General features: G+C 50.7%; 6 protein-coding genes across 8 annotated transcripts; 4 read left to right on the plus strand and 2 right to left on the minus strand.

Moving 5' to 3' along the window:
• Positions 1-55: 55 nt before the first annotated feature.
• On the plus strand, positions 56-1,366 carry J3458_005226 (uncharacterized protein; the record flags this gene model as incomplete). The annotated part of the gene is made up of 1 exon (XM_007811696.2): positions 56-1,366. One exon carries the CDS (start codon positions 56-58, stop codon positions 1,364-1,366), a length of 1,311 nt encoding a protein of 436 aa, XP_007809887.2.
• A 588-nt stretch (positions 1,367-1,954) lies between these two features.
• On the plus strand, positions 1,955-2,527 carry J3458_005227 (uncharacterized protein; the record flags this gene model as incomplete). Its single annotated transcript, XM_066118673.1, has 1 exon — positions 1,955-2,527. One exon carries the CDS (start codon positions 1,955-1,957, stop codon positions 2,525-2,527), a length of 573 nt encoding a protein of 190 aa, XP_065976194.1.
• Positions 2,528-3,291: 764 nt separating this feature from the next.
• On the minus strand, positions 3,292-5,415 carry SFL1 (Flocculation suppression protein; the record flags this gene model as incomplete). The annotated part of the gene is made up of 5 exons (XM_066118674.1): positions 5,004-5,415; positions 4,839-4,937; positions 4,716-4,783; positions 4,234-4,650; positions 3,292-4,112 (listed from the first exon to the last, which is right to left on the minus strand). The coding sequence occupies exons 1-5, from the start codon at positions 5,294-5,296 to the stop codon at positions 3,292-3,294; spliced, it is 1,698 nt and encodes a 565-aa protein (XP_065976195.1). The 5' UTR covers positions 5,297-5,415.
• A 5,235-nt stretch (positions 5,416-10,650) lies between these two features.
• mcl1 (DNA polymerase alpha accessory factor Mcl1) lies at positions 10,651-13,819 on the minus strand. 2 transcript variants are annotated; one of them, XM_007811694.2, is made up of 2 exons: positions 11,821-13,819; positions 10,651-11,761 (listed from the first exon to the last, which is right to left on the minus strand). In XM_007811694.2, exons 1-2 carry the CDS (start codon positions 13,672-13,674, stop codon positions 11,063-11,065), a joined length of 2,553 nt encoding a protein of 850 aa, XP_007809885.1. In that variant the 5' UTR covers positions 13,675-13,819; the 3' UTR covers positions 10,651-11,062. The 2 variants fall into 2 exon arrangements, with proteins under 2 accessions (XP_007809885.1, XP_065976196.1); XM_066118675.1 differs by having other exon boundaries at positions 10,651-13,819.
• A 127-nt stretch (positions 13,820-13,946) lies between these two features.
• Positions 13,947-17,124, plus strand: J3458_005230 (uncharacterized protein). The gene is made up of 4 exons (XM_007811693.2): positions 13,947-14,185; positions 14,252-14,420; positions 14,484-16,039; positions 16,096-17,124. Exons 1-3 carry the CDS (start codon positions 14,148-14,150, stop codon positions 15,459-15,461), a joined length of 1,185 nt encoding a protein of 394 aa, XP_007809884.2. The 5' UTR covers positions 13,947-14,147; the 3' UTR covers positions 15,462-16,039; positions 16,096-17,124.
• Positions 17,125-20,448: 3,324 nt separating this feature from the next.
• Positions 20,449-24,959, plus strand: J3458_005231 (uncharacterized protein). 2 transcript variants are annotated; one of them, XM_066118676.1, is made up of 4 exons: positions 20,449-21,007; positions 21,074-21,740; positions 21,795-23,373; positions 23,451-24,959. In XM_066118676.1, exons 2-4 carry the CDS (start codon positions 21,314-21,316, stop codon positions 24,343-24,345), a joined length of 2,901 nt encoding a protein of 966 aa, XP_065976197.1. In that variant the 5' UTR covers positions 20,449-21,007; positions 21,074-21,313; the 3' UTR covers positions 24,346-24,959. The 2 variants fall into 2 exon arrangements, with proteins under 2 accessions (XP_065976197.1, XP_065976198.1); XM_066118677.1 differs by having other exon boundaries at positions 21,795-24,959.
• Positions 24,960-25,444: the final 485 nt, after the last annotated feature.

Genomic DNA, 25,444 nt, shown 5'->3' on the forward strand with positions numbered 1-25,444 from the left:
GACATTCCCGAGGCGAGATGCTAGATGCCTTGGTGAGCACCTCGACGAGACAGCCATGCAACACCGACGCCTCTTCTCCCGCTTCCTCTACGGATCGGTATACATCCTCTTGTACCTCGTACTCCTTGGCCTACTGCTCATTACCCCCGGCGATGCCATCGAACGATCTATTAGCAACGGCCAAAATTACAATGTTCTCATTGTGACGATATCGTACGTGGTGACGGTCGTTATTGTGGTCTTTATCTACGTCTTGCGACTGTATATTACAAAAACGGCCATTGCCGCGATTCCCAAGACCTGGGCGCCTATTGACAAGGGGGACGTGAAGGATGTTGTGTATAAAATGATTCATGGGGGCTTGAATCGCAGCGCAGCCATTGCGTTTGCGGCGCGACCTAGGGAACAGACTAATTTGGATGACGGGCTGGGCGGAAACGAAAGTGCTGAAGCGGGAGGTCGACCTGTTGGTGGGCTGAAGAAGACCAAGACAGTTGCTGAGGAATTGGATTTGCCGCTCCCCCCCAAGCGTCCTGTTTGGGGAGAGATTGAGCACCTTGGTTGGGCGTCGCCGAATTCGCCTGATCTGCGGAATCTGCAGTACAGCAGTGTTTTTTCGGAGCTGGCGAATCTCATTGAAGCCAAAGCTCTGACAATGGCCCCTATTGAGGAGCAGGGTTCGGGCGCAGATCCGCCGATGGTTGATGCCGAGGCGGCCAGGTTGTTGCAGCGCATGGCGAATATGACGATGCGAGAATACATACACCACCTCGTGAGTCTTGGCGTGATTATCGTGGACGAAACGGCTTCTCAGTTTCTTGCGCAGTACGAATACGCGCGCTTCTCCAACCGGCCTATATCTAATGAACAGTTCCGGACCCTGATGCACCTGTTTGCTGAGATATTAAGGAGCGTGCAACCGTTGGATCTCAATTTCCTGAACTTTCCAGAAGACGCAAGCTACGGATGGGGCCCCTCGGAAAGTGACATTGATAACGACGCGCCACTGGATACAAATCCCCCTTCTCCGCGAAGCAGTATATCTCGTGCTGAGACAACAAGCACACACGACTCTGTGCGCCGACCGCCCTTGCGCACCCCCTCAGCCCAGGCGCGGAGTTTCCGAACTGCCCCCCATACACCGGGTAGTAGGACGGGTGTACTGTCTCAAAAATCGAGTGAGAATAGCTTTGCCCAGACAAGACGACAGTACCCCATCAGTCAGCCGTCGAGCTCGAGTCTGAGATCCAAGGCTGCGAGCGCCGTGAGTAGCAGCGACTCGGGATCCGTCATCCGTCTTGCCACCAGGGAAGATGATGAGCAGCTCCCGTATGTGCTAAATCTGAGACCGACGGAGGGCAGTTGATGATGGGACCGGGTGCAAGTTTCTTGTACATATTACTTTTTTGGACAAATGACGACGGAACGATGCTATATACAGGAGTGGTTGCACATTTTTCAGGGTAAGAATAAAAGACAATAGATGTACTTGCGTACTTTTGCAGCTCCAAACCGGCATGTTATGCAGGGTACCTTGTAGGATGCAACTTTCGGTTCAACAGGGTTGACCTGTCCGACAGTGCGAATGATACTTTGCGTTTTCTATTTTGAATCTAATCAAAAACTTGATATCTCATTCCACTGTGGCATGTTGACGCTCATCACGGCGTAGCGTTGGTACCAAGCAAGCTGTGCTTTCTTGCGCCGCGCAAATATGCAAGCTACCAGACAGCTTTATTTTTATCCGTCATCTGTTACCCACAATCTGCCGATCTGGTTGCCCCCACCTAAACTTTTTTGGTAACCCTCCAACTTGGAGCCCTGGCATGGTTATCCCGTCGACTTGTGTCTTCGCAAACCCCAATTGAAGCTGCAAACCGCGCTCTGCGCACCTTCAAACCTCCCGTTCCCACCGCAACCAGACACCCGTTTCATTTCTCGGGCGGCAGCAAACATGCCTGACAAGCCGTCACCACTGCCCGTGGCCGCCGACCGCCTTGCCATATCCAACCGTCTGTCCATGCTGTTCGCCGACCGCTCAGCGCTCATAAAGAAACTGGTTTCGCAGTCCTCGACGCCCCGAAACCCCAGCCGCCGCTGCCGCCCCTTGGACGACGACGACGACTTGTTCGCGGTCCCTGCGAACCAGGGTGTGGGATACGTCTCGGAAAAGCCGACCAGGGATGCGAAGCGGGAGGACAAGATGCTGCGGGGGAGAATGCTAGGCAAGAGAAAGGCCGGTGCGCCGGAGGCAAGATCGAAACAGGAGGAGAGCGAGAGCGACGACGAGGAAGGGAGGGGGTCGCTGGGGAAGAGAAAGCGCCCGGGGAGGGTGAGGCCGGATGAGCCTGCTGAGGCGGGCAACGGCACCGGTGATGGGCAAGGCGCGGCCGCCGAGGCTGAGGCTAACGCTGTGATGGACGCGCAGGAGAGCGCGCCGCAGATGCAAGATGATCGGCCGAAGGGGAAGAAGAGGAAGAAGAAGAAGAACAAGGGCAAGAACAAGGGCAACGGAAGTGGGGGATAGACGTGCCCGTTTTACAGGAGATTGACTCTACATGGAGATTCTTGGCACAAGAAACGGCCGTGTTCACAGTTACTATGGGCAAATTTCGATTGGAAGCAAGCGACGGGCGTTTTGAAACAGTTTGGTCTTGATGATTTACACAGTTTACGACGAGGCAGTAACAAATATTCAACCACGAATAGACGCACAGCGCAACACAACACTACAACTACACGTACTTGCAAAGCCGCATTCAATGCATTTTTTAGTGGTATCTGTCACACCTAATGTCATCCCGATCACGAATACGCCAGTTCCCTATGCACAACATTCCAATACTTTGTACTCTCATATTCAAAATCCTGCGGACATTATACCCATGACAAGTGACCTGTCCTTGCAGCAATTATCCCTTGACCCTCCCGCCGGTTAAGATTGCTCCTCAACGTGCCACACAAAATACATGTGCAGGTTCCAGCAAACCTCTGCACAAGACTCCCAAGAAACGAAGCACAACATGCGCTCCTTCCAGCAGGGTGTAGTTGGCAGACGATTTAAGACTGACACAATTTGTATCTCGCTGAAGCTGTAAGATGGACGCCCCCAAAACATACAGAACTAGTTTTCTCGTCACGCTTCGTCGTTCCTTTGGATCCTAGGATCAAGAGTTTTTTTTTTTTTTCTTAAAAAAAAAATTGATTGGAACGGTAGCGGCTTTGTCAACTCACACCACTGCGTTGGCGGATTAACAAAATATCCATTGATTCATACCCGCAGTTGTAACCTCACTGCATTCGTTTTCGTTTTCTATCATCATCACCACGTGGATCTTCGTCCTCATCTGACCTCTCAGCCGTGTCACTTGGGTTCAAGATGTGCGCCATACTGCCTCTTCTGGTCGGAGGCGCCGATGAATCTTTGAATAGGGGCCCTTTGGTGTCCCTACTGCCTGCCGAATTCCAGGACCACCCACCAAATGCATCTCCCCCATTGCTACTGCCATTTGCCGGTGCATGAGGGGGCGGGGGAGTGGTGGGTCGGGAATGCGGATGAGAATGTGAAGCCGTCTGTAGCGAGTATGTCGATAAGGACTCTCTGATACGCTGGTCCTCTGGAGCCACTCTTCCAGGTGACGACGGCCATGGGCCAGGAGGCGCGTTAGCCGCCGAGAAGGGGGAGGGTCCAGGTTGCCATCCATGGGCGCGAATGTCTGCAGCAGTGTGTCTTCGAGCCAGGTTGCTAGGCGGTGTTTCCACGTTTGAAAGAGGATGCGGACCCGAAGGTGGCGGAGCCGCAGCATTGCGGAGAGGCGAGGATTGTGTAGTGCTGCTGCCACCGATGGAGCCATATGGACGTCGCGCTCCGAGTGTAAGAGACGATGGTACACCGGGCCGATACAAGGGCTGCCCTCGGGCTTGGGACTGCGGTACTGTCAGTCCACCAGCTGGTCGTCTGGAATCATCCTGTGGCAATTGCCTTGGCGACACCGGAGCATTGTCGACGTTGCTGAAGTATTGCTGTCGACCCACAAATGGCACATCTTGAGGCTCGTCAACTGTCCGAATCATATCGGCCTGTCGTTGTATCTCTCCTTGGAGACTCATCACTGGAAATAGATTAAGAATCAGTATTATCATAGATAGACAAGGTATCTGTAGTAGAAAGAATGGCAGCGGAGTTGGGGAGATGATCGAAGGCTACACGATGTGATTTTTGAAACAACTTACCTTCACGGTGAATTGCACTATCCAGCGGCACTAGCGATATCATGGCCCGAGCCAATTCTTGGTTGAAATGCAGCAATCGACCCATAGTTTCCATCACGGTCTGATTTTTCACGTGCATGTAATGGGCGGTTTCTTCGCTTCGTTGTAATCGTGCGCTTACGTCGTAGAGGGTGTGCTCTAGATTTGCAAGCCTCGCATCGATGCTCTCTGGGGGGACTTGAACGGGCTCGGCAGGTGTACCGGGTTGCGAAGAGCCGGGTTTGGTGAAGTTGGTCTCGCGATGAACCAGAGCATGACGACTAGCTCGTCGCTTGATATCACGCAGTCCAGCGATATCACCCCGCTTAAAGCTGCCATTGCCATGTTTAAACTCCCACAGTGTGGTATCCGGATTGCCGGTGTGGAAGACATCTCGTTCTAGGATCATTGTTAGTGTTTCAAAGCCATGGCCCTACACGCGGAATGAGCTCTCAATCAAATACCCTTATGAAACCCATACATATTTAGCTGGCGAACAAACGACGAAATATTTGTGTGTTTGAAATATTGTCTATGTTACGATCAGCAGGCGTATAATTGGTCATCTCAAAATAGTCAGGACATACGACAAGACTTTGGAAAAATCAGCAGTTGGGGACATGACAAAGCTCTCCGCATTGGAAGACCATGATATCAAGTGCTGAATACTAGAATCCTCCAGCATGCTGCAAAGCCGCGTCAGTAACACGTCCCTTTGAAATCTTCAAGTGGCAAAAGGTTCCCAATCTCACTTATATAGCTTGTGAATAAAGGCTGTTTGTACAATCTTCGGCTGGTGGACAGCAGATGAGGCAGCTGTCGGCGGCGCAGGCATATTGGATGACGAGTCAGCAGGGTTTCGGTCATTGTTGGGCAGTTGGTTCGGCCGATTGCTCAGCTTGCCATTGGTCTCATGGTCGGCTACATGGCTCGGAGCAGAAGCGGTAGGAGGAGAAGTGATGTCCATGGCGTCGGGGGCAGATGTGGATGCGGATGTGGACATGGTGACGGCCAGCGCGGGGACGGGAACAACGCGAGTACCCATTGACCCCTCTAGTTCGTCTGTCGGCGGTTACTTTGGCGCGTGTTGGAGGAAGCCCAGTCGTGGCTATTCCTTTTGGCTACAGCCATTGATGCGTTAGCATGACAGACGGTCAAGTGAAGCAAATCTCGCAAGTAGCTTGCGCTTGCGAAACTCGACTGAAGCACGGGTCATCTGGCGGGGGAAGCGGGCCAGCTCACCTCATCTCCACCGAGAACGGCGACCGGGCCAGTGCAGCGATATTGAACAAGAGATGCAGAGGGAAGCCGGCGTTAAAAACGGCAGCGTAGGTTCGAAACGGGCGGTAGTGGGAGCTTCGCAAGTGATGACCGCGGCGGAAGGGGAATGCGCCGCGCGGCGAAAGGAGGCTGTCGAAGGACTCGTGGATCGCGATGTCAGTGGGAGCTATCGACTACGGCTGTCGCGCGACGTCGCAAAGTGATGGATGGAACCGCTGGATGCGCCGGGCGCCGATACGGTCGACGATGATGCGGTCGACGCAATGAGCGCGCCAAGAAGGAGGCGGACGTCTAAGGTTCCGGAGCTTTTAGAAGCTCTCACGAAAGTTCTAGAGTCGCGAGGAGGCCAAGTCTGGGGGACCGGAGTTGATGGAGGTTGGTTGGGAGAAGACTGGAAGAGGACTGCAGGACTTTAGGAAGCAGCTAGGGTCAACTGGTCCGATACTCCGGACAGCGTACGGAGGACCGCCTGCTGCGTTCCTCTAGGCCAGATAAGGCTTCTGTTGAGGAAGGTGCAGTCCAAAAATGGCGCCTGGGGTGCTCAAGAGAACAATCCACCGCCTTTAGAACTTGGAGGCCACAAGGGCAGCAAGTACCTGGGCAAGAACGACGGTATCGGGGCACGTCTGTGGCCCGGGCAAGATACTCGGGGTTGTGAAGAAGGTACGGGGTACGTACTCAATATGCAAGTACTGTGCCTAGGCGGTGGCAGTGGAAGGAGCCGCTAAGGATGCTGAAGTGCTCCACGGAAGATTGAATTAATATTGACTGCAGTTATTGCTTACTTAAGTACGATACCTAGCAGTTACTGAAATGCCTGGACGTGCGGTCTGGTGGGATTGACAGTTTGCGCAGGTACTACACGTACTATCCCGGTACTCAGGTACCTAGCAGGTAGCTGTGGGGAGGGCTTGGGGGAGCACCTGCTCTGTATCTCTTTAGCTGTTTTATGGCTTGTGGTACGTCTTCGTCTTCCGCTATACAATTTTCCTGGGTAAGCGAGTCCCCGCAAGCCAAAAAGCAGCTAAAAAGATACAGTCTGTTGACGGGAAAATATGAGGAAGGCACCGTTGACCCGAGCAAGGCCCTTCCTTGCTGTGGCCAGCAGCGCAGCCAGTAGTAGCGCCGGGACATAGACCCCGCTGGAGCTTTCTGCTAGATTACGCCCCGAGCTACCAGACACTTTGAGATGTGGAGGCCCGGACGACCAACAATCTGCAGGAGATGCAGCTTGGCAGTTGAAATTAGTGATGGATGCACCAACGTCAGCACCGTTCGTGTCAAAACATTCAAGGCACGAAAGGGTCCAATGTTATGGGCCACGACCCATGGCAACTGCGTTTCCAATCGTCTTTGTAGTATTTTGTTACAGAGAACCCCCCCACGACGAACTGCCAAACGTTCATCCTTGGTCAAGCCGTGCTCAGGCGACGACACGACTCGAAGGCAACAGCCACTCGGACATTGCCCTCCGTGCATTGGGAGCTTCGCAGCTGCCTTTTTGTCCCATTGGCCGTTCAATGTATTGTACTTCGTACATGTAGATACAGAGTCCGGACATGCCACAGCTCCGGTCCCACGCATAATCCCCGCCCTCCCTTCTGTATTATTTCTTTCTTATCATTTAGACCATTCCCTCCCTTGCTCCATACCCGAGTCAATGTGTTCGACGGCGACGGCGGTTCTCGCTCCATACAAGCTCCATACGCACGAAGTATTCGTTCCGCCATGGATACCTGGCAGCCTGCTCCGTACCAGCCCAGGCTGCTTCTCCAGGTAGCCAGTATTCATGCTCAGCTCTTGATTGCCGACTAGCGACATAAATATATGGCCTGGCATTCGTGGACCAAGGATGAGAAGTTGGGCACTAGGTATGGAGTACCCGGTTGCTTATTCAAGTGCGGAGGTGATATTTTGCCTAGAAATTCTCCCTTTGTACGCTGGATAGAACAAGGCCCTTTGCTCCTGGCTTTTTCGCGTTCCCAAAAGCTGATGGTGCGCCAAAATTAAGCCTTACAACTAACTATCCATTGATCTACGCCCGCTGTATTTGATCCCAGTGGTGCCTCTCGTTCGGCTCCTACCTGTGCAAGTTTGCCTGTTGGAGGCTGAAAGACTCGTTGCTATATCTGTCTCCACCCATTCCATGGTTACGGCAACCAGCCGGACACGAAGCCGGACCACCTGGCCACCAGAGGCCATGCAAGACGTCCATCCCCCGGCCCACATGGACTCCGTACAGGTTATCCCAGAGGGTAAGGTGACAAGGGAATGCCAAGAGTTATGTTGCTCTAGTTCGGAGCGAAGCATTGAATTTCTCCAAATGCCGTGCTCTGCTACGACTTGTTTGCTACCGATTTGAATCGTCCCAAAACTTGATCGAGTGCCATGCCGATCAGATTTGATCTGCTAGCGCTCTTCTTGTCGATCTGGAACCATGGGTAAGGCCATAGGGACCAAGAGTTGAGCCTTGCTCTCCATACCTGTCTGTGATCGGCCAGAGCGAGCAAGGGAGCAGCAGCCCGCCGCGGTTGATTAGTGGTCTGCCAAGCTAGAGGCGCCGCCAGATGCGATTCATATCCGCCAGATGTCGTTTATTCCCTGGCCGTAGCGATTCTTGAATTTGAAACCGTCCCAGTGTCTCCATCCCATGTTTCCATGTTCAAGAGGCAAGAAGTTCTTTGAAACAAACGCAACCCCAACCGTCCTTCTTCGCCATGGTCGTGTACTCCATGGGCATGTTACGATGCCATGCCTCAGCCCAATCAAATGGGGGGCGTCATAATGTCGGCCGTTATCGCACGGGAGGTCTCTTACGCCCTGCCAGGATATTAACCGTCCTTCTCACTAGCTCCCTGCTCCCTGCTCCCTGCTCCCTGTCCTGGCCCCCTGTCCTTGCAAGTGGCTTGCGGAGAGAGCATCGACGCCCCTCATGGATAGTAGTGGCCTCGGCAAGGAGGAGCGATGAGCATAGGACCACAGTGAGATCCATCAACAACGGTTTCGCCAACCTGCTGTGGAGGCTTGCATCGTCACGCATTGACACGAAAGACGGCGGCGCCGCTTAACCATGTCCAGACAATCCGATGCGAGCTGCTCGAAGCTGCTACACAGCCCGGCCTGGAAAGAGGTGTGTGAAATTTTGTACGAGTGCTAGAATTCGAGTTCCCTGTCGAGAAAGCCTTGATGTGACGCACATGAGCCAGGAACAACCATTCAGCCGGAATCAAACCTCTGTCAATCAATATGTGGGCTGGAGCTGAATGGCTGGCCCAACCGCTGAAGAATGCACATCTCGCCGTGAAAATGTTTCGTTGAGAGCAGCAAGGGAATCCCACAGTGGCAGTTCGTCTTGGAATCAGTAGCATGACTCCCACGGTGTAGTGGGACGGGAAAGATCAATATATGGATTTTGGCGAGTCGAGGGAATATCCGGCTGCTGTGGTCCTGTGGATGAATCCTGGACCCCACGGTGTTCACAAAAGTTCTCAGAGTTCCAGTGTTTTGGAAAGAGAATTCTATCCCTTTAGACCCGCCGCAGCCGGCTGGCAAACTCAATGGGAGCTTTCAACATCACCTGCAACGAGTAAAATCCTGTGTCACATCTGTAACAGGTCAAGTTGGTCAATAATACCGTTGACCTTTGCTGCTCCTGCACAGGCACTGCGTACCTAGGTAGTCACGAGTCCCACTGCAACGCCATAGGAGTCACGAACAAGATGAATTGGAAGAATTGGAAATGCAAGTAAAAAGGAACGGAAAGAAGGAGGCGCTTAGGGCGATTCCTACTATGCAAGCCGATATAAGCAGTGGGAGGCCGGAAGTATTTGGCTAGACTAGAACATGGCCATCACGGTTTTATACTATAATAGACTACAGAATAGCAATACTTGTTAATTCGTAGACAATATATTTTTATCAGATTAACTCGGTAGTACTCTGCATGGGAACCCTGGCTTTGGCTAACTGTTGTGCCAGTTTGGTGCAACCCAACCGATTCCAAGCGCTGCTGTCGCGAAGCTGGGTCAGAACTTTATCATGTTAACTTCCAGAATTCCATCTTAATTAATGCGCGTCATAAAGCACGTTAATCGAAGATTATGGCAACGTGCCTGATTTTACTTCCCGTCTATTTTATTTAATGCGAATTAAAATGGCGGCTCTAACGTCCCCTAATGAAGTGGCGCAAAGGCACAAGGGATGAATGACTGCGGCTCTTCATGGTGAGCATAAAATTATGAACGAATACTGCGTACGGAGTAGTTTGAGCAAATTTTGCTCAGACATGAATCCGGCGCTTCGCTAGACAGGAACTTTTCTTCTTCTTTTTGCTTTTCCCAGAAGACTAGAAAAAAAAAAACGCCACAGTTACGTACTCCGACGCGTTTTGCAGTCTTCTCAGCTACGGGCACTGCGCTAGTATCCGGTGCTTCAGCAAGGATCAGTTGCTTTTTCATGGCACGCATGTCAGCGGGGTTTCCGACCTCCAGCAAGCCCATTACCAACATTGAACATCCTCCCCAGGCGCGCCCTGGGGTGGACCCTGTCGTCGGAAACAGCAGCACATTTTACCCGAAATAAGCTTCCCAGGAGGCCCAGCTATCCCTCCAGCCCTCTCAATGCAATATCTACACACTAACTGCCGGGAGGCGGAATGTAGTGGTGGTAATCCTCCGTTAACGGCGTGGGATCCGAGATCAGAGGCTTTCCGACTGTGAATCATGACCGCTGTCAATGCCAACCTACCAGGCATTCCACAACGGAATATACTCGCCTATTGAGAAGTACAGTACACGAATATACGGCGGTATTTGCATGGTGCGGTCTGATCAAATACTTTGTTGTCTCCTACTGGGCCTGCAGGCTACTACCTGGGGATCTATCTAATAATAAACATGCACAGGTACCAGGCTTGTTCCCTCTTGCTCTTCCATGGCCCGTGACCAATGCTGCGAGTATGGAGCACCGCGTAGGGGCCTTGATGGGACCTGACGGATTCGGCCAATCGCAGCGTGTCCCAGCTACCAGGTCGATGTGGCATATAGTTTTGCGGCAGAGAAAAACCTTGCAGCACGTCGGTCCGACGTTGCATGCTTGACGCCCGAGTTGTTTGGAGAGAAGCGAAAAAAATCCAGCCTTGACATGGTGTCTTTGCTGCTGTGAGTCGACCATCAGGGCTCCAAACCCATGTCCCTCGCGTCCATGGCTGCCGCGGAATAGTAGCAGGGATCCTGGTTTTTGGCTGGACAACCGGAGCTCACAACCATACTTGCAAGAACGAACTCTGTACGTTGATAGTTGGAGAATACACTCTAAATTCAGGGAGAGAAGTCGTGCGTTTTGGTTCTATTAATACATGGGCACCACAGCTACGACGGGCAGGGAACAACAGTAGCACAGCATGAATAAACTCGGGAGATTCATAGACTCGTATCCAAACTACCAGACCATCCCTTACAACCCGCACCGACCTCGTCCGGTCTTATGTTCAAATAATAACAGCGGTCAAATCAAGCACTGCCCTCCATAGTTAGAAGCCCTCCTCGTCGTCCATACCGCCAACCCTCTTCTCGCCAACCTCGCGGATCTTTTCGCCCAAAACGGTACGGCCGTACCGCTCGGCCACCTTGCCCGCCGCCTCCATCATACGGCCTGTTCTGTCGCGCATAAGTTCCACCATTTCGAGGGCACGCATGCCGCGGTCTTCGCCCTGGCGACATTCCACCGCTAATAATTGCAGAAGAGTCTTGTCGATTTCCAACTCGATACGGGAGAGGAGGGATCTTTGGGTGTGGTTTCCGGAGGTGGCATCGACGAGGTCTCTTAGTTGAGCGGCTTGAACGCCCTTCAGCATAAATTGCTGCTCGAGCTTTCTCGTCTCAGAGTCTTCGTCGTCGTCTTCCTTGTCTTCGTCCATGACTTCGTCTTGCTCCTTCTCGGCGTCATCGCTCTTCTTCTTTTTGTCGGACGGTGATGCCAAAGGTATGGAGAAGTCAAATTCTGATAGCAGCGGTCGAGGGAAGTAGGGGTATTTGTCGCCTCCCTTGAGGATGATGCAGTGGAACTTGTGGTCTGCGACGGCAACTGGAAAGTACGTCTCGCTTTTTCGGCCCGACGCCAGACGCGACAGGAGTTTGGTGTCCAGCAAGGGCACCCAGCACGCACGAGATGGTTGACGCCAGTGAAGCAGTGTAAGTAAGGTGCCCGTAGAGTCGTAAATGCATGGATCCTGGGACAGCGTAAGTAATCTCCCAACGTAGCAAATAATGGAGTTCTGGGATAACCTACGCCGTTATCTGAAAAGAAGACACTTTTGAGTGTTGCCCCCTCTGGTAAAGCGACTGTGTCCTCGTTTTGGCAAATCTCATCGCGTTTGATATTTTCAATCGTGTAGAGTAGGCGGGCGGTCCCATCAGATCCAACAGGGCCATTGCCAATTGTGAGCACATAGTCTCTCCAACTGGCGCAAGTTACCATGGGTGAACTTTTGGGGCGATACACTCGGTAGGGCATTCCAAACAGAGTGAAAACTCGAACGTAGTTGGCGGACGTGGTTACCGTAATGAACGACTCGCTCAAAGACATTGCTGTAACAGCTTCCCCTTTGGGTAACTGTGTTCGCCAATCTGATCGTTGCGTCCAACTCTCGTGTGGTCTGTAGAAAATGTAGGCAGGGGCGTCATCTTTGGGTGGACTTGAGAACAAGGTGCCACTCTCGTTCAGACAAGCCTTGTCATAGAGAAATGTGTCTGTAAAATGGAAGTCTCGCTGGAATTCGTGGTCATAAAACTCCACTGTAACTGTATGGTGCGAATCTTGATCCACGGTCCACACAAATCCTATGAGATTCAGGCATAGGTATTTCCTGTTTCCCATCCAAGGAGTCGAGCCGGGTTGAAAGCATTCGTGGTGCTGTGGTTGCATGAGATGAATCCTCTTGCTTGACGGACCGCCAAATACATCGTCCGGATCTCGTCCTCGTTTACTTCCTCTGCCAACAGCATAACCCGCCCCGTCATCGTCGACCACAAAGCCATCATCTTCCCCATCGTCATCAAGCAAGGAGCCAATGCTGTCCAACGATCCCCTACGGGGCCGGCTAGGAATCGGTTGGATTTTGTGACCATTGACGGGAAGTTGCTGCCGATTTCCTGATATCTCGGATAAAGGATCGTGAATGAATGGTGCAGGTTGTGTGTTGAGTTTCAGTAATGGAGAAAACTGGTCATGGAGGAAGTCCGAGTAGATGAAAACTTCGCCGTCTGTAGTTGCAAATGACAGAATATTCTTGGACGGATGCCATGCCAGATCGACTACATTGGAGTAGTCATATCGTTGAATTACACTTTGTGTCTTGGTTTCCCAGACCAAGACCTTGCCGTCCTTGCCCGCCGAGGCTAACAAGGCACCATTTGGAGACCAGGAGAGGGCAGTTATGTCGGACAAGTGGCCATCAGCGAAGCGTCTCTGCTTCTCCCAGTCGTTCTTGGAGATAACTTGGATATCTTTGGTCGGGGTTGGCACGGCAAATGCACGTCCATCGGGATGCCAAGCAACTTTGGTTGATATCTCAGAATCAGAGTCCACAGTCCCAATGATTCCATCCACTTTGCGGATAAGTTCAGGTTCCTCGGAAGTCAGGGAATAAATATATATGATGCCGTCGGTACAAGACAACGCGGCTAGCCTTCCCTGGGGCTCCAGGGCCACATGTCTGGCAGGCTTGCTGTGCTCTCGCAAATGCTTCACCCGTGTAATATCCTTCGTGCTGACAATCTTGACACTAAGCTCGTCACTAGCAACGGCGCACCATTGACAGTCACGCGTTAATGCAACGTCTCTAATGGGAAGAGTAGCACGCAGAAGAAAGCGTTCAAAGTTGGCGGCCTCGATGTTGTAAAGACTGACGGTGCCGTCTTCGGAACCAACGACAAAGAAATCCTCCCCCGCTGAGATGGACACGTTTTGCTCCTGACAGTCGTCTATATTTGTAGGCTCTCCGTCAGACCCGGTTTTGTAGAGTCGAATCGTGTTGTTCGAGCCGACAGTCACCAGTCGACTGCCATCCGTCGTATACGCACACCGGGTAGTTCCCTGGGTATGGGCAGGCCGTGGCCGTGGCCGCGATGCTGTCGAATCCATTGTTGCGCAAGTAAAAGTTTCCTCAAAAGACAAAGTGAATCATTCAAGGCCCCTCGATTCATGTCAGAAAGGCCTGAGGTTTCCAAATATGGACATGGGGGATAATTGCGTGAGACGTTGATCTTGGTAGTCCATCGTGGGAGACGCGTCGAGCGCGTTCCAATTAATTGAGACGCGTGACGGCCCCACGTTCGCCCACCAAGAGCTACGGACGATTGATTGGCCTCTCAAGTGTTGCAGCCTCGAACTCCAGAGAGCCGTGGAAAGCTGCCCCACCATATCCCACCGACATGCCTCACAACACAACCGCTCTCTCTCTAGCAAGGCGGTGGGTAGAAAGTTGACAATGGTTAAAAGGTTTGATTGTTGAATGTCGAGCATTGGGCAAGGGAAGAATTCGCATTCATAGACGACACATAAATCACGGCATTTTCACTGAATCACGCACATGACCTTCTGAGCAAGCACCGAGGATGGAATCTGCTGACCCAGACCACTTCTTTGAGACCGAGTGAGTTTGATCACCACGCCTTGCAAGGGAATCTTTCAAGGACCAAGAAAAGCTAACTCCAAGTAGTGCGTCTCAAGCACAGAGAGCGAGGAAGGCCGCCAAGGCTGGGAACAAGCATGGTGACCCTTTGGAAATGAAGTCCAAGATTCTGGCTGCGGTTCCAGACCCAAAGTCACCCTTGTCGGGCATATTTATTGCCGAGTCTGCAGGTTTCGTTCGGCAAGTCAAGTTGACTGTATGCAACCTGGAAGACTGTGCACTATATCTTAGTACTACCTGCTGACTGATGTGTACATAGTCCTCCGAACCACAAGCGACGTATCGTGGCCCAAAAGCTCCAGTTACTTGTCTGGCAATAGGGGGTGCGGACAACAAAACTATTTTTGCAGGATCATGGGACAAGGATATCTGGTCATGGGACATTGCGTCGACTCAGCTTGGACGCAAATACAGCGGCCACTCGGATTTTGTAAAAGCAGTACTTTGCGCCAAGCTCAAAGACAAGGATATTCTCATCAGTGGTGGAGCCGACAAGAAGATTCTCGTCTGGGATATCGAAACAGGTCGTAGACTGCACACCATTCAAGATCCCACGACAAGCATGCTCGCCATTCAACATTTAGCTTTGGATCCGGTACTCACCACCCGGGAAGAGATCGTGTTGGTAAGTGCCGGCAGCGATCCTCATATTCGGCGATGGAAAGTTGGTCTTGATGGCTACGAGCAAATAACAGAGGCATTTTACGATCGTCCTAGCGCTGAGAGGTTAACGATTGAGGAGCACGACACGAGCGTCTATAGGGTGGTGTTTGACGTGGATGGGGAGGATGTTGACTTGTGGACTGCAAGTGCAGACGGAACGGCAAAGTGCCTATCTAGGTCCCGGAACTTTGTCGCTGAAGATGATCTGAATCATGGTGACTATGTCCGGGCGGTTCAACCAACCGAACAATGGGTTATTACAGCTGGAAGGGACGAACATGTCAAGGTGTGGGACAGAGCCACGGGGAAGCTCTATTGCTCTCTGGAAGGCCACTTTGACGAGATCACAGACCTGGTACTGCTTCGCAATGCTGAGGGCTCACCCGAGAAAATCTGTAGCGTCAGTATCGACAGGACGATACGCACCTGGCCGCTTCAAAAGACGGATCTGGATGATGTCGTCAAAGAGGTTGAAGAAGCCAAGAAGCCAAGTATCAAGGAGGCCCAAACCGGCAGCGAGAGTCTCCTGACAGCTGAAGAGGAAGCAGAGCTGGCAGAACTAATGGATGACTAAAGTTCTACGGAGTGCAACACTCGAAGAAAGGAATAGACCAAGTCAAGCAACAGCATTGTCCACAGGAAATCAACAACACTGGAGTGACGTGCATTGCAACCTCCACATTTGCATTCCGTTGAACAACGCGCAGTGCCCTGCAGCGAAATGGCCGGTGCCTGGTCTCGCCAGACATCAACTAGAAACGTGGCAGAACATCTAGCCTTTTGTTCGACTTGGGCAGTACTACTCCGTACAATGATTGAATTGCTACACGAGATTACAAGCGACGGAAGCACCGAGCCGGGGAGTGAGCCCCAAAATCAATGTCTCAGACGACAATCAAGGGGATTTGGCCGAGGAGCAGGGCCTAGATCGGCTAACAACTCATGTCTTTTCGTTTGTGGCGCGACCCTGCATATTTTGAACACACGGGACAGAAGAAAAAGCAACAGCTCAAAATACAAAGCCGCGTTTTGGTCAACACACCCTCTTTTGCGGCACGAGACACGAAGTCCACGCCACATGGTGTAACAATCGAATTTCGCGTTTTGGGCCAGTGTCTGCATGTAGAACGCCCTGTGGCTGCAAAAGTCAACGTAGATAAGAAAATCTCTCGATTCTTGTTCGACATGATTTGCTGACCCCATGATAGGAAAGCTCGGTGTTTACCGCTGATTTTGTCCAACTCGGCAAACTTTGAGCTAGGCAGATACATGAAACAAGATTTGCCCGATATATCGATTGATGGATACCTAGTTGTCTTCGTATATCCACTCCTTCTCCCAATCGTGATACCTTTCCTGTACTACCCTGTTCCATGATTTAATGCGCCGCCATGACTCTTGGCTACATCGTTTAGATCTCGATAGTATCCTACGGGGGAGTCAAGAAGTATATTTTCAGGCGGTTGGATCGAGATTGAGAATGGGATACTAGCTGCTTCCCAGCTAGCACTTAATGGCGCGCAGCTTCTCTAGCCACAATCTGCACGATTGTTTCAATACTAGCTACATGGTGCTGCATGGTTGTGGATATGGCTAACAAGCCGTTAACGTTACCGTGTAGGGATGATGGAGAATGCTGGGGAAGACTTGCCGGCCGAGGGTCAGGGTTTGTCGGCCTTGTCTCAATGACTCGCACCGCACAATGCCGACAAAACAATATTCTAATTGATCCTTGCCGAGGACATTTCCGAGGTCAAGTACTACTAATTACTACCATCGCGAGACAATATTTTTCTTCGTGTCTTAGCTTTGGCTCTTTCCGCGGTTTGAAACATGGCTTCCCGTCATCAACCACATAAGCTGTCTCGAAAACGACGCATTACCAGCTGATACGCCACATGATTATTTGCGGATCTGTCAGAATCAACAGGTGTGCGGGGTGCCCCGTGCCGTAAAGACAACCACCAACGGTACTTCGTATTGGCGCATCGCTCACGACACTGGCCTTGTTGGTGGGCAAGAAATGCCACCCGATCATACCCTTGTACACTATACCAGCCCAAAGACATGCACATACTCCGTACTCCGTACCGCTCGGCCATATTGCAAAACATTCCGAGAATAAATGGCCCGCCATAGGCGAACACTCAAAAAGACGGATAACCTTGCTCAATAGAGAATGTTGTCGGGCTCGTCAACTTCCTTTCACTTCAGGGGTACTCCGTACATCAAGCCAAGAGGGCACCGAATCTACGTACTAGTACATGATAGTGCGAGTACTCAGGGTAGTATTCCGTACGATACGTGGACAAGATTCGTGACTGGATTTCCTCGAGATCTCCTTTTCCGGCGGACGCTACCAAGCAACGCCCCCTTCGTGGCCACCATTTCTGGTTCGGGCATTTGGCATGGCTGCATAAGATAACCACGTAGGTAGGTACTCTTCCGAAAGGGCTCGGAGGGGGTTGCTGAAATGCGCCTTGCACATGTGCTGAAGTGACCGAAAACAGTGCCAGGTGAAGGCCGGTCTTCTACCTCTGGATCCCCTTTGGGTCAGTTTTGCTTACGATGGCAAGGATGTGTCCGGCATGATAGTAGACAATGATATTATTAACTTTATTACCCAGGTTACAAGATTTGTTGGATGCTCACGTGAGTACTGTTCTGGCATAACCAGAAGGACGACGCGCCCAGGAGATATCCGAAGAAACAGGTGACGGAAGTTGTGCTTTTGCTCTATGATCGGCCAACCAGGGATACTCTCCTCATCAATTAGTACCAACGCTTGATGGACGAGTTTGCAAACCCAAAAAAAAAAAAAAAAAAAAAAAAAAAAAAAATAGGCCAGGCATGACGGGTCCCTGCCGGACCATTCCACCCGATGGCTGCACCATGGCATGTACCCCTTCTTGAGTAGAGTATATTGATACTGCCCGTGGTGCCATGAATTTGACGCTTCAGAAGCGAGCCTCGGTCAAACGAGCTGCGTGCTAGTGTATATTGTGCGCTTTGTTCTGTGTACAAAGTCACTTCATGGAGGAAGAGGTCCCCTTCTCCGCGTTCTGAGGTATATTAGGGATAAGTACTCCGTATGGAGACCGATTCTCCGAACATGTAACTTACACCACCTCCGCAGACCATCATTCCGGGACGACCTGATTCCATGCTCACACAAACCAGGCTTCTTCAATGCAAAAATATCGCCTCTATTCCTAGCATCAAATAACTCCTCATATATCCCTACATTATTAGCATAACCCATCGCGATATGGCAGAATAAATCATGCATCGCTTAAAGCAAGGTTAATATCACGCCCTTAACAGTAGGGGCTTGCTAAGCTATCACGCCCACATGGCTGTGGAAACTGTGCGCTCGCACCAGCGGTCCCGACGAGCTGGGTTTCTCCGAATCGCAAATACCTACTCTGTACGGTGTACAGAATCAACTGATGAGACATTCTAAATGCTCCGAGGTTAGTTGGTTGTGCTGCAATGCACGGGGCATAGACTGTGAGTGTGGACCAAGCTTTCCATCCATGAACCCAACCCAGTTGCCAGGAACTACACCGCCTCGCTCGAGCCTGCTGGGCTAAACAGCTAATTTTAACATGTTAGTTAGCAGAGCGACTCGGTACAATTCGTAGAACTATCACTTATCCATGTGATAGAGGTCGGCGTCCCTGTATGACCTCCTGACTTGACAGTGAAGCTACGCCCAATGTAAGGTACATACTATACACCTTCCAAAGCTTGTGGGGTGCCGAAGAACCAACAGGTTGTTCCGGATAACCGCTCGTTCAGTTCTGACGCGTAGAGACAGGGTTACGGCGCCTGTAAGACTCCGTACCATTTCGTATTTTGATGGCCGCTGCTCGGGGCATGCTCACGGATGCTCACGGCTGTGAGGATCTCATTGTGCTGTAGGTGCTTTCTGCATTTGTCTTTCTTTCATTTCATTTCATATTTTTAATATCTTGTTATTGACTCCGGGGATAATTTGCGACGGTACCAATTGACACCCATCGGCCGTCATCCGAGCCAATATCGAGGTGTCTGTACTCCGTAGCGTAGGAGCTATTCCTGCTGTGTAGTCTTCAAATCGAAAGAACGCCCCCTTGTACAAAATTGTGTAGCAAGCAATAAACCATGACAATACGAGCGCTTGATTGGTCAAGGTCCGGTCTTATGATCGGCGCTAATATGCCACGTTACCACGACGTTGCCGACTGACACCCGAGTGAAGAATTTGTGACCTTTGTTTCTCTTTCCTCCTGTGCGACTGAACAAAGCGATTGGTGTAAGCTGAAGCCGGCACTAGAGGTTATTCTTGATGCTATGCAATGGATGTATGCTATACAGCGGGTTGGCCACGACGGGCGCGGCTTTGATCGATGATCAGTATCTTCATCTCGAGCAACTATGGACTATTACAAGTAAAGTACATAGTATCTACATGTAATTTGAGAATTGGGCGTCAATACAGTGTTGCTGAGGGGCTTCTTGTGGCAGCGAGACCAGCACTACAGCGAGTTCTGCGCCTTGGCCGGAAGCTACCCGGGTGATGGTTGGTGATATTGCTGAAGGCTGCTGTGGCGGCGCCAGAGAGTTTAGCGCCCGATACAACCTTGAGCAAATTTGTTCCCAAGTCCCACTCGGTACTTCTTGTTGAAACAAAGCCACTCTTGAGGGCTGAAATCGGGGCCGTGGAGCGGCCTCCGAAACTCAGGCTACACTATTCCGCAGTGATAAGGCAATATTCAGTCACAGGTTCGTGGTTGTGATCCTATCATTGTGCTACAACTGTCATTACCGTGACACGAGTTCGAACTCGTCTTTTTGGGTGTTGCCCATTGTGGTCGACCCGTCGCTTTCAGAAGCACAATGGGCTTCATGCCCCTGAATCCTTGAATGCGGTGCCGCAATTTGAATCCCTGTCCTGGCAGTAGCCCAACTTGGAGCTTGACGGAGCCCACTGGAAATGACCAGCATAGAGGTCAAGCTGTATTGTAGCACGCATGTACTCGAGACGCGGACATGCGGTGGGTGTGAATGACAGTTGAGGCTTCATCATCATCAGTGACAACAAACGTGGCTTGCGTTGTTGATGCCGTGTTGTAAACCATGTGCATACGGAGCTGTGCGGTTACCGGGCCATCTTTTGCAACCCTTCACGGGTACTCTGAATCAATGTACGGAGTTCTCCGTAGGGATTTCGTGGAGTTGCTGGAGTGTAGAGGCGTGCAGGAGTATTCCTCCGTCAAGGTTGGAGTGAGGTAACTCTTATTATCCAGGTGCCTTCATCGAACGACTCTAGCAATCTGTGCCTGCGTGATAGCACCGTGCGCGTCATTGCCATAACAGAAGTCAACCCAATCATCCCAGCAAGTGGGTAGCAAAATATGATCTGTAAATGATCCGTTCGCCTCGTTCTCTTGGGTTGGCAGAAACGATCATTCCGGACCTGGCACTGGGAATGTGGTGCCGAATAGAGAGACCCGCGCGATAACCGTCTACCCAGGGGAGGGCAAAAGCTTGCCGAGGAAATCACTCCTGACCTTGGTTAGCAGCTTGAACAAGGATGGCATGGGCAGGACGAAGCACCCTTGCCGGAGGGCTGCTCGGCCCAGTGCTGCCCGTGGGGATGGGTTGGGATGGTCATGTTGGGTGAGGCCTGGGGGATGGCGTGGGGCGTGATGTGATGGATCAGACTTTTTGTAACTCCGTACATAGAACGAGAAAGCTCTGTGCAGGTGGCACTTGCCGAGTTGGTAGCTGGGCGAACTGGGAGACTCGGACTGAGAGAAGTTGCTTTTCTTTTCTTTCCCTTTTTTTTTTCTTGTTGCCATTTTCTATTTTCCATATCCCCCTTTTTCCTTTTTTTTTTCTTTTTTAAGTCGTCACTGTTCAAACAGTCTTCTGAATATCCCATCCTCCGTACTCCGCAGCCTGTCCGACCATTGAACGAACTGCTATAATCCTCCTTTTTGATGACCTTACACACGCGCACAGTTGGATGACTGCGTTTTTTTGGAAGAAATCAGTCTTCTGTGTCTCCCTCACCATTGTATCGTCCCAAATCGAGCAATTCCCATTCAACAAATATTTCAGGAATACTAGAACGTTCGTAGAAAAATCCAGAACTACCTTAAATCTGCTTAAACTTGCGCTCACATACATATTCTGCAGCATGATATAGGCTGGAAGCCGCGTTCCTTGGCCTTGTGAAACTTGTGCTGCGAGGGCTACAGAAGTTCTAACACCAGGCGGTCTTGCCATTCTACAGCTTCTATCTTTACGACAGAGGGCCGCAAAAGCAAGGACGAGCTCGGGCATGATATTTACCCCCTTGCCTATCCCACTTTAATGTTTATTTTATCAATTGTTACTTGCGTATGTGGAACAGTTCTGAGGGCTGTCTGTTGAATCATGGCGACTCAAACGGATTGTCATATGGGCAGCATTGTGGCTTTTGAGGGAAAGGCAGACATTGTGTCAACCCAACTTCGTCTTCTTCCCACATCACCGCAACTTCTCATCCTCCCAAGTGTCGATTCATACGTCAAATCCAGGGACCAAGAGGAAGATCAATGCTTTGACACGCGTTCTTTTATTCGGAGAGTTCACGATGCTTTTATGGCGCGGACTGAGGCTGCACGAAACTTCTTAAACGGCGCGACTGCAAACCACAAACGACTGGTTTTCATTAATGGAGGCACCTCAGGAGCACAAGCCCTCTGTGTCAAGGAAATAATGAAGCGTGAAACCCACGGCGACAGATCCGAAGCCGAATCCATGTTCAAAGAAATCACAAAAGATGGCTTAGCGGGTCTGGAAAAGCAGATATCAAGCATGGGTAGGGAGCAACGATATACCTTTGGGCATTCAACAGCTGCTAACGATAAAGAAGAATTAGAAGAGGACCCAATTACAAGAGCTATGAGAGCAGCTGACGCTCTCGACCGCCAGACGGCTAGCCTGCAACCCTGCAACACGTTCGAACTGGGTCGACCAACCCGACCGCGTAGTTCGAGTTTGCCATTGTATGGGTTTTCTGACGAATTTGAGGATTCCACGCCTTTCTACGTGTTTGGCCTCGCAAGAACAGATGAAGATGTTGCCCCCGACGAAAGTACTGACAATCTCAGTGAGCCGCCCACCCCAAGTGTGGTAATCACCAGACCCAGACAATTGTCAGTAGAGACGCCTCGGCTTGGGCCGTCCTTCTCAACCGTCTTCTATTCCGCCAGCTGCATTGGGGAGGCATATGAGTCCATCACTCCGGACTGTCCGCCAGAAGCAGCAGCAGTTTCGCCTACATCCGAAGCCTGTAGTCTTCGCTCATCTGAGAAGGTTGTCTATGGAGAGGCCGCGGTCTTTGACATGAGAAATTCTTGCTCACGAAATTCAATATGCCGTGTAAAATCCCTGGACAGGATTTATAATGCCAGCCCTAAACTCCGAGATCCTTGCATCCCCTCACAATCATGGCTAGCAGAACCAGATACACCTAGAGATTGGCAACACCGCCATTCGATAATTTCGGCTTCAGATGCTCAGGATCGCAGGTTGAGTCTAATAAGCCTTGTTGACAAGCCACGAACTATTATGGTAAAGTCACGTCGGTCCATCGGGAAGATGGAACCAGTTCCGGCTGAAAAAAGGAGAGAGAGAGCTCCGAAGGCACCAGAGAACCCTAGACCAAATTACGTTGACCGAGGCACAGATGCACAAGATACACCCAGAGATGTTTCCTTCCAGCCCATCTTTCCTCCAATTGAAGATCTTGTTGTATACTTCAAGGATGAGTCTTCGGATGTCATGCTAGAATCTGCCGTCAACACGCTGAAGAATAGACGATATCCTCTTCTGTCACATTCTCCAACAATATCAGACGTTGCAAATACGGGGACATCTGCACCTAGCACACCGGTGTATCAGCTTTTCCAAGAGAGAGACCATCTTGAAACCGGCATGAGTGCAAATGAACCTGGCATGGCTTCTCCTGAAGCCGAGGATTATGATCCTTTTGCCTACATGCAAACAATGTGGCGACCAGAAAAGCCCGCAGAGCTAGTTGCAGAAGTATCTATCGTTCGACCACCAACACCTGCGCGAACGCCTCCACCAACCACCCTTAAAGATATCGAGCATAAGATCCATGAATTCCAGGTCACCTCAGGCCATACGGCTGTGTCCATACAGAATTCGCTGCGCTCCATCCTTGGCGAGTACTTTCCACCGGATACAAAAGGCTATCACCAGTTCCAGTTTTCTCTCCTCCCAGAATTTGATGAACTCTGGAAACCAATCTTCCGAGGAGGTGACCCAGGCACCTCACAGCGGAACGACGGCACTAGCACAAATATCTTAGCCATTGGCTCCCAAACAGGTGTCAAGAAAGAGTATTCGCTGGCAGTTATTGGCAGATTAGAAAAGATTGGCAGGAAGTCTTGCGAAATTGTCAAGACCGGCAGAGTTGACTTCAGGTACGTGATAATGGGTGTGTCTCTATCTCTAATAGCTTCTTTTGCTCACTGCGCTTTCTTTCGGTTTGATATTTTAGATACTTGCTCGCCAATGCGATGCAAGCTTTTACTGCTCAAAGACTGGCCAACCAAACCTCCGACAATCCATTTACCAACTCGTTCTTGCTGGCCACTCTTATTGTTCCTCATCTCGAAACCTATTTGGCACTGCATACTGATGTGCGGCATCTGCTCCTTATCTACCCACCGGAGCATTTGGCGACTGTTTTGGCATTGCAACGACTTTTTGGAGTTGATGCCATGAAAGTGGCCCAAATTGTCGATGCGGAGAGCAAGGAAGACTCATCATTCACCAATATTCGTGGTGCATCAATCAATAATAACAAGCCTGAAGGCAAGCCCACGCGTTCATTCTCTCCCAGATCTTCGTCCGAAATTGATATATCGAAAGCCAACTATCTTTTAACCTCTACCGCCTCTGAAAAAGACATTGCTACCTTTGTCTCGACAGTATGGAATATAAAGATTGAACCTCCTGTGGCACCAAACTCGGAGCAGTCTACAGACAGACCATCAAAGAAGAAGAGACCCCCGCCGCTCAGTTTACGCAAGGAGCCTCTTCCTTCATTACCCAAGCTTGCTAGTCAAAACCTAGTGTCACCAACGTCCGTCGCTCTGCCACCCGTGCCTCCAGTACCTCTTGAGCCCGCGTCGCCTACAGCGTCGCTACGTGCACCTTCGCTTGCTGAAACACTCAAGACGCTGAAGTCGGCGAAGAGTAAGTTCAGCCAGGGCAGATTGCGGCCGAAAAATAATCAACAGGCTGAAGTTGAGTCCCTGACTGATTGTGACTTCGATGGCGACAGCGATGATGACATGTATGAACGCAGGCTGATGCCAGTCTTCATGCAAAAGCACCCGGTGCGCAAGCCGAACAGCCGTAAAGCGCTCAAGTTTTTGGGACTAGCATAGCTCTGTGAATATAATCACGGGGGAAAAAGGGAGTGTTGACATACTCAGATTTCCGTTTCCAACGTGAGCGATGCTCCTTGGCTCTACTCTTCACGGTGTCTCTTTTTGTCCGTTCCCTCCATTTTTTGTTACACTCTTTTTTTCCTTTCTTATTTTTTTTTGGAGGATGGAGACTGCTTCCCTTTCAAGATGTCAAATTTAGTGAGAAGCGCATGTACATTGGATATGGCTGGGTTGAACGAAGCATAAGGCAGGCGACATTATCTACAGATACATATACATCGAACAGCCGGCAGGCAAGAACTTAAAATTTAGGACTTGCTCGAAGCAATGATATTGGAAAACAATTATCTACTCAGCTTATATTCGTAATCCATCACTAGACGCATACTTTTGCATCGGCTTGCTCCTCCTATGGTCCCATGAACTTCATTTTGCTCCGATGCAAGTACAGAAGCATGGGCAGGACATGCGAGGAGCCGAATCGAGTTGTACCATGCTAGGGCGATTATGTAGACATTGATCAGGTCATGAAATATTCGTTACCTGGGGACAAGCAAGAGAAACAAAACTACAACATTCATCACGACAGGTCAGTGCAAAGATCAAGTTTCCCTGTATTAATGCCCATTCTCGCACACGAGTACAAAAAAAAAGGTGTTGAAAGCTCCCCAGTGCCCCCTAAAGCAACCTTAAAAACAGCACGACAGAATAATAAGCGAAGAAAGAAGAAAAAGAAAGAAGACACGGTGGTTGCGTTTCGCCTGGTAAAATAAAATGGACCCCTGTGTCTACATGTGTTCGTTACAAAGGGGGAAAACGTAGCATGAGCCTCGTAACTCTCCTTATCCTGTTTCCCGGTTCAGCCGTTCCTGTCTCATCTGAATCGGATCGTCTCAATGCATAGCGGAGTGTTTGGTCTTGCGGTCGGTCGTAGAAGTAGAGAGATGGAGCAAAAAATCCAAATGGACATGATTCAGTCTATGCGCAGAAGAGAACAGAAAAAAAAAACGGGAATGGAAAAAAGTCGTAAATGTAGCCTGTCCAGTCATTTCTCTGGCATCGCACTGCTCCTCACGTACTCCGTCGCCGACCCCTG

Source organism: Metarhizium acridum (genome assembly GCF_019434415.1).
Source record: "Metarhizium acridum strain ARSEF 324 chromosome Unknown scaffold_31, whole genome shotgun sequence".
Taxonomy (NCBI): domain Eukaryota; kingdom Fungi; phylum Ascomycota; class Sordariomycetes; order Hypocreales; family Clavicipitaceae; genus Metarhizium; species Metarhizium acridum.

Coding starts and splice junctions, on each gene's coding strand:
- J3458_005231 (XM_066118676.1), top strand. CDS start 21,314: ATGGCGACTCAAACGGATTGTCATATGGGCAGCATTGTGGCTTTTGAG. Junction 21,741..21,794: donor AAAGCAGATATCAAGCATGG/GTAGGGAGCAAC, acceptor ACGATAAAGAAG/AATTAGAAGAGGACCCAATT. Junction 23,374..23,450: donor ACCGGCAGAGTTGACTTCAG/GTACGTGATAAT, acceptor TTGATATTTTAG/ATACTTGCTCGCCAATGCGA.
- mcl1 (XM_007811694.2), bottom strand. CDS start 13,674: ATGGATTCGACAGCATCGCGGCCACGGCCACGGCCTGCCCATACCCAG. Junction 11,762..11,820: donor TCTTCTTTTCAGATAACGGC/GTAGGTTATCCC, acceptor ACGCTGTCCCAG/GATCCATGCATTTACGACTC.
- J3458_005230 (XM_007811693.2), top strand. CDS start 14,148: ATGGAATCTGCTGACCCAGACCACTTCTTTGAGACCGA. Junction 14,186..14,251: donor GACCACTTCTTTGAGACCGA/GTGAGTTTGATC, acceptor AACTCCAAGTAG/TGCGTCTCAAGCACAGAGAG. Junction 14,421..14,483: donor TTCGGCAAGTCAAGTTGACT/GTATGCAACCTG, acceptor ATGTGTACATAG/TCCTCCGAACCACAAGCGAC.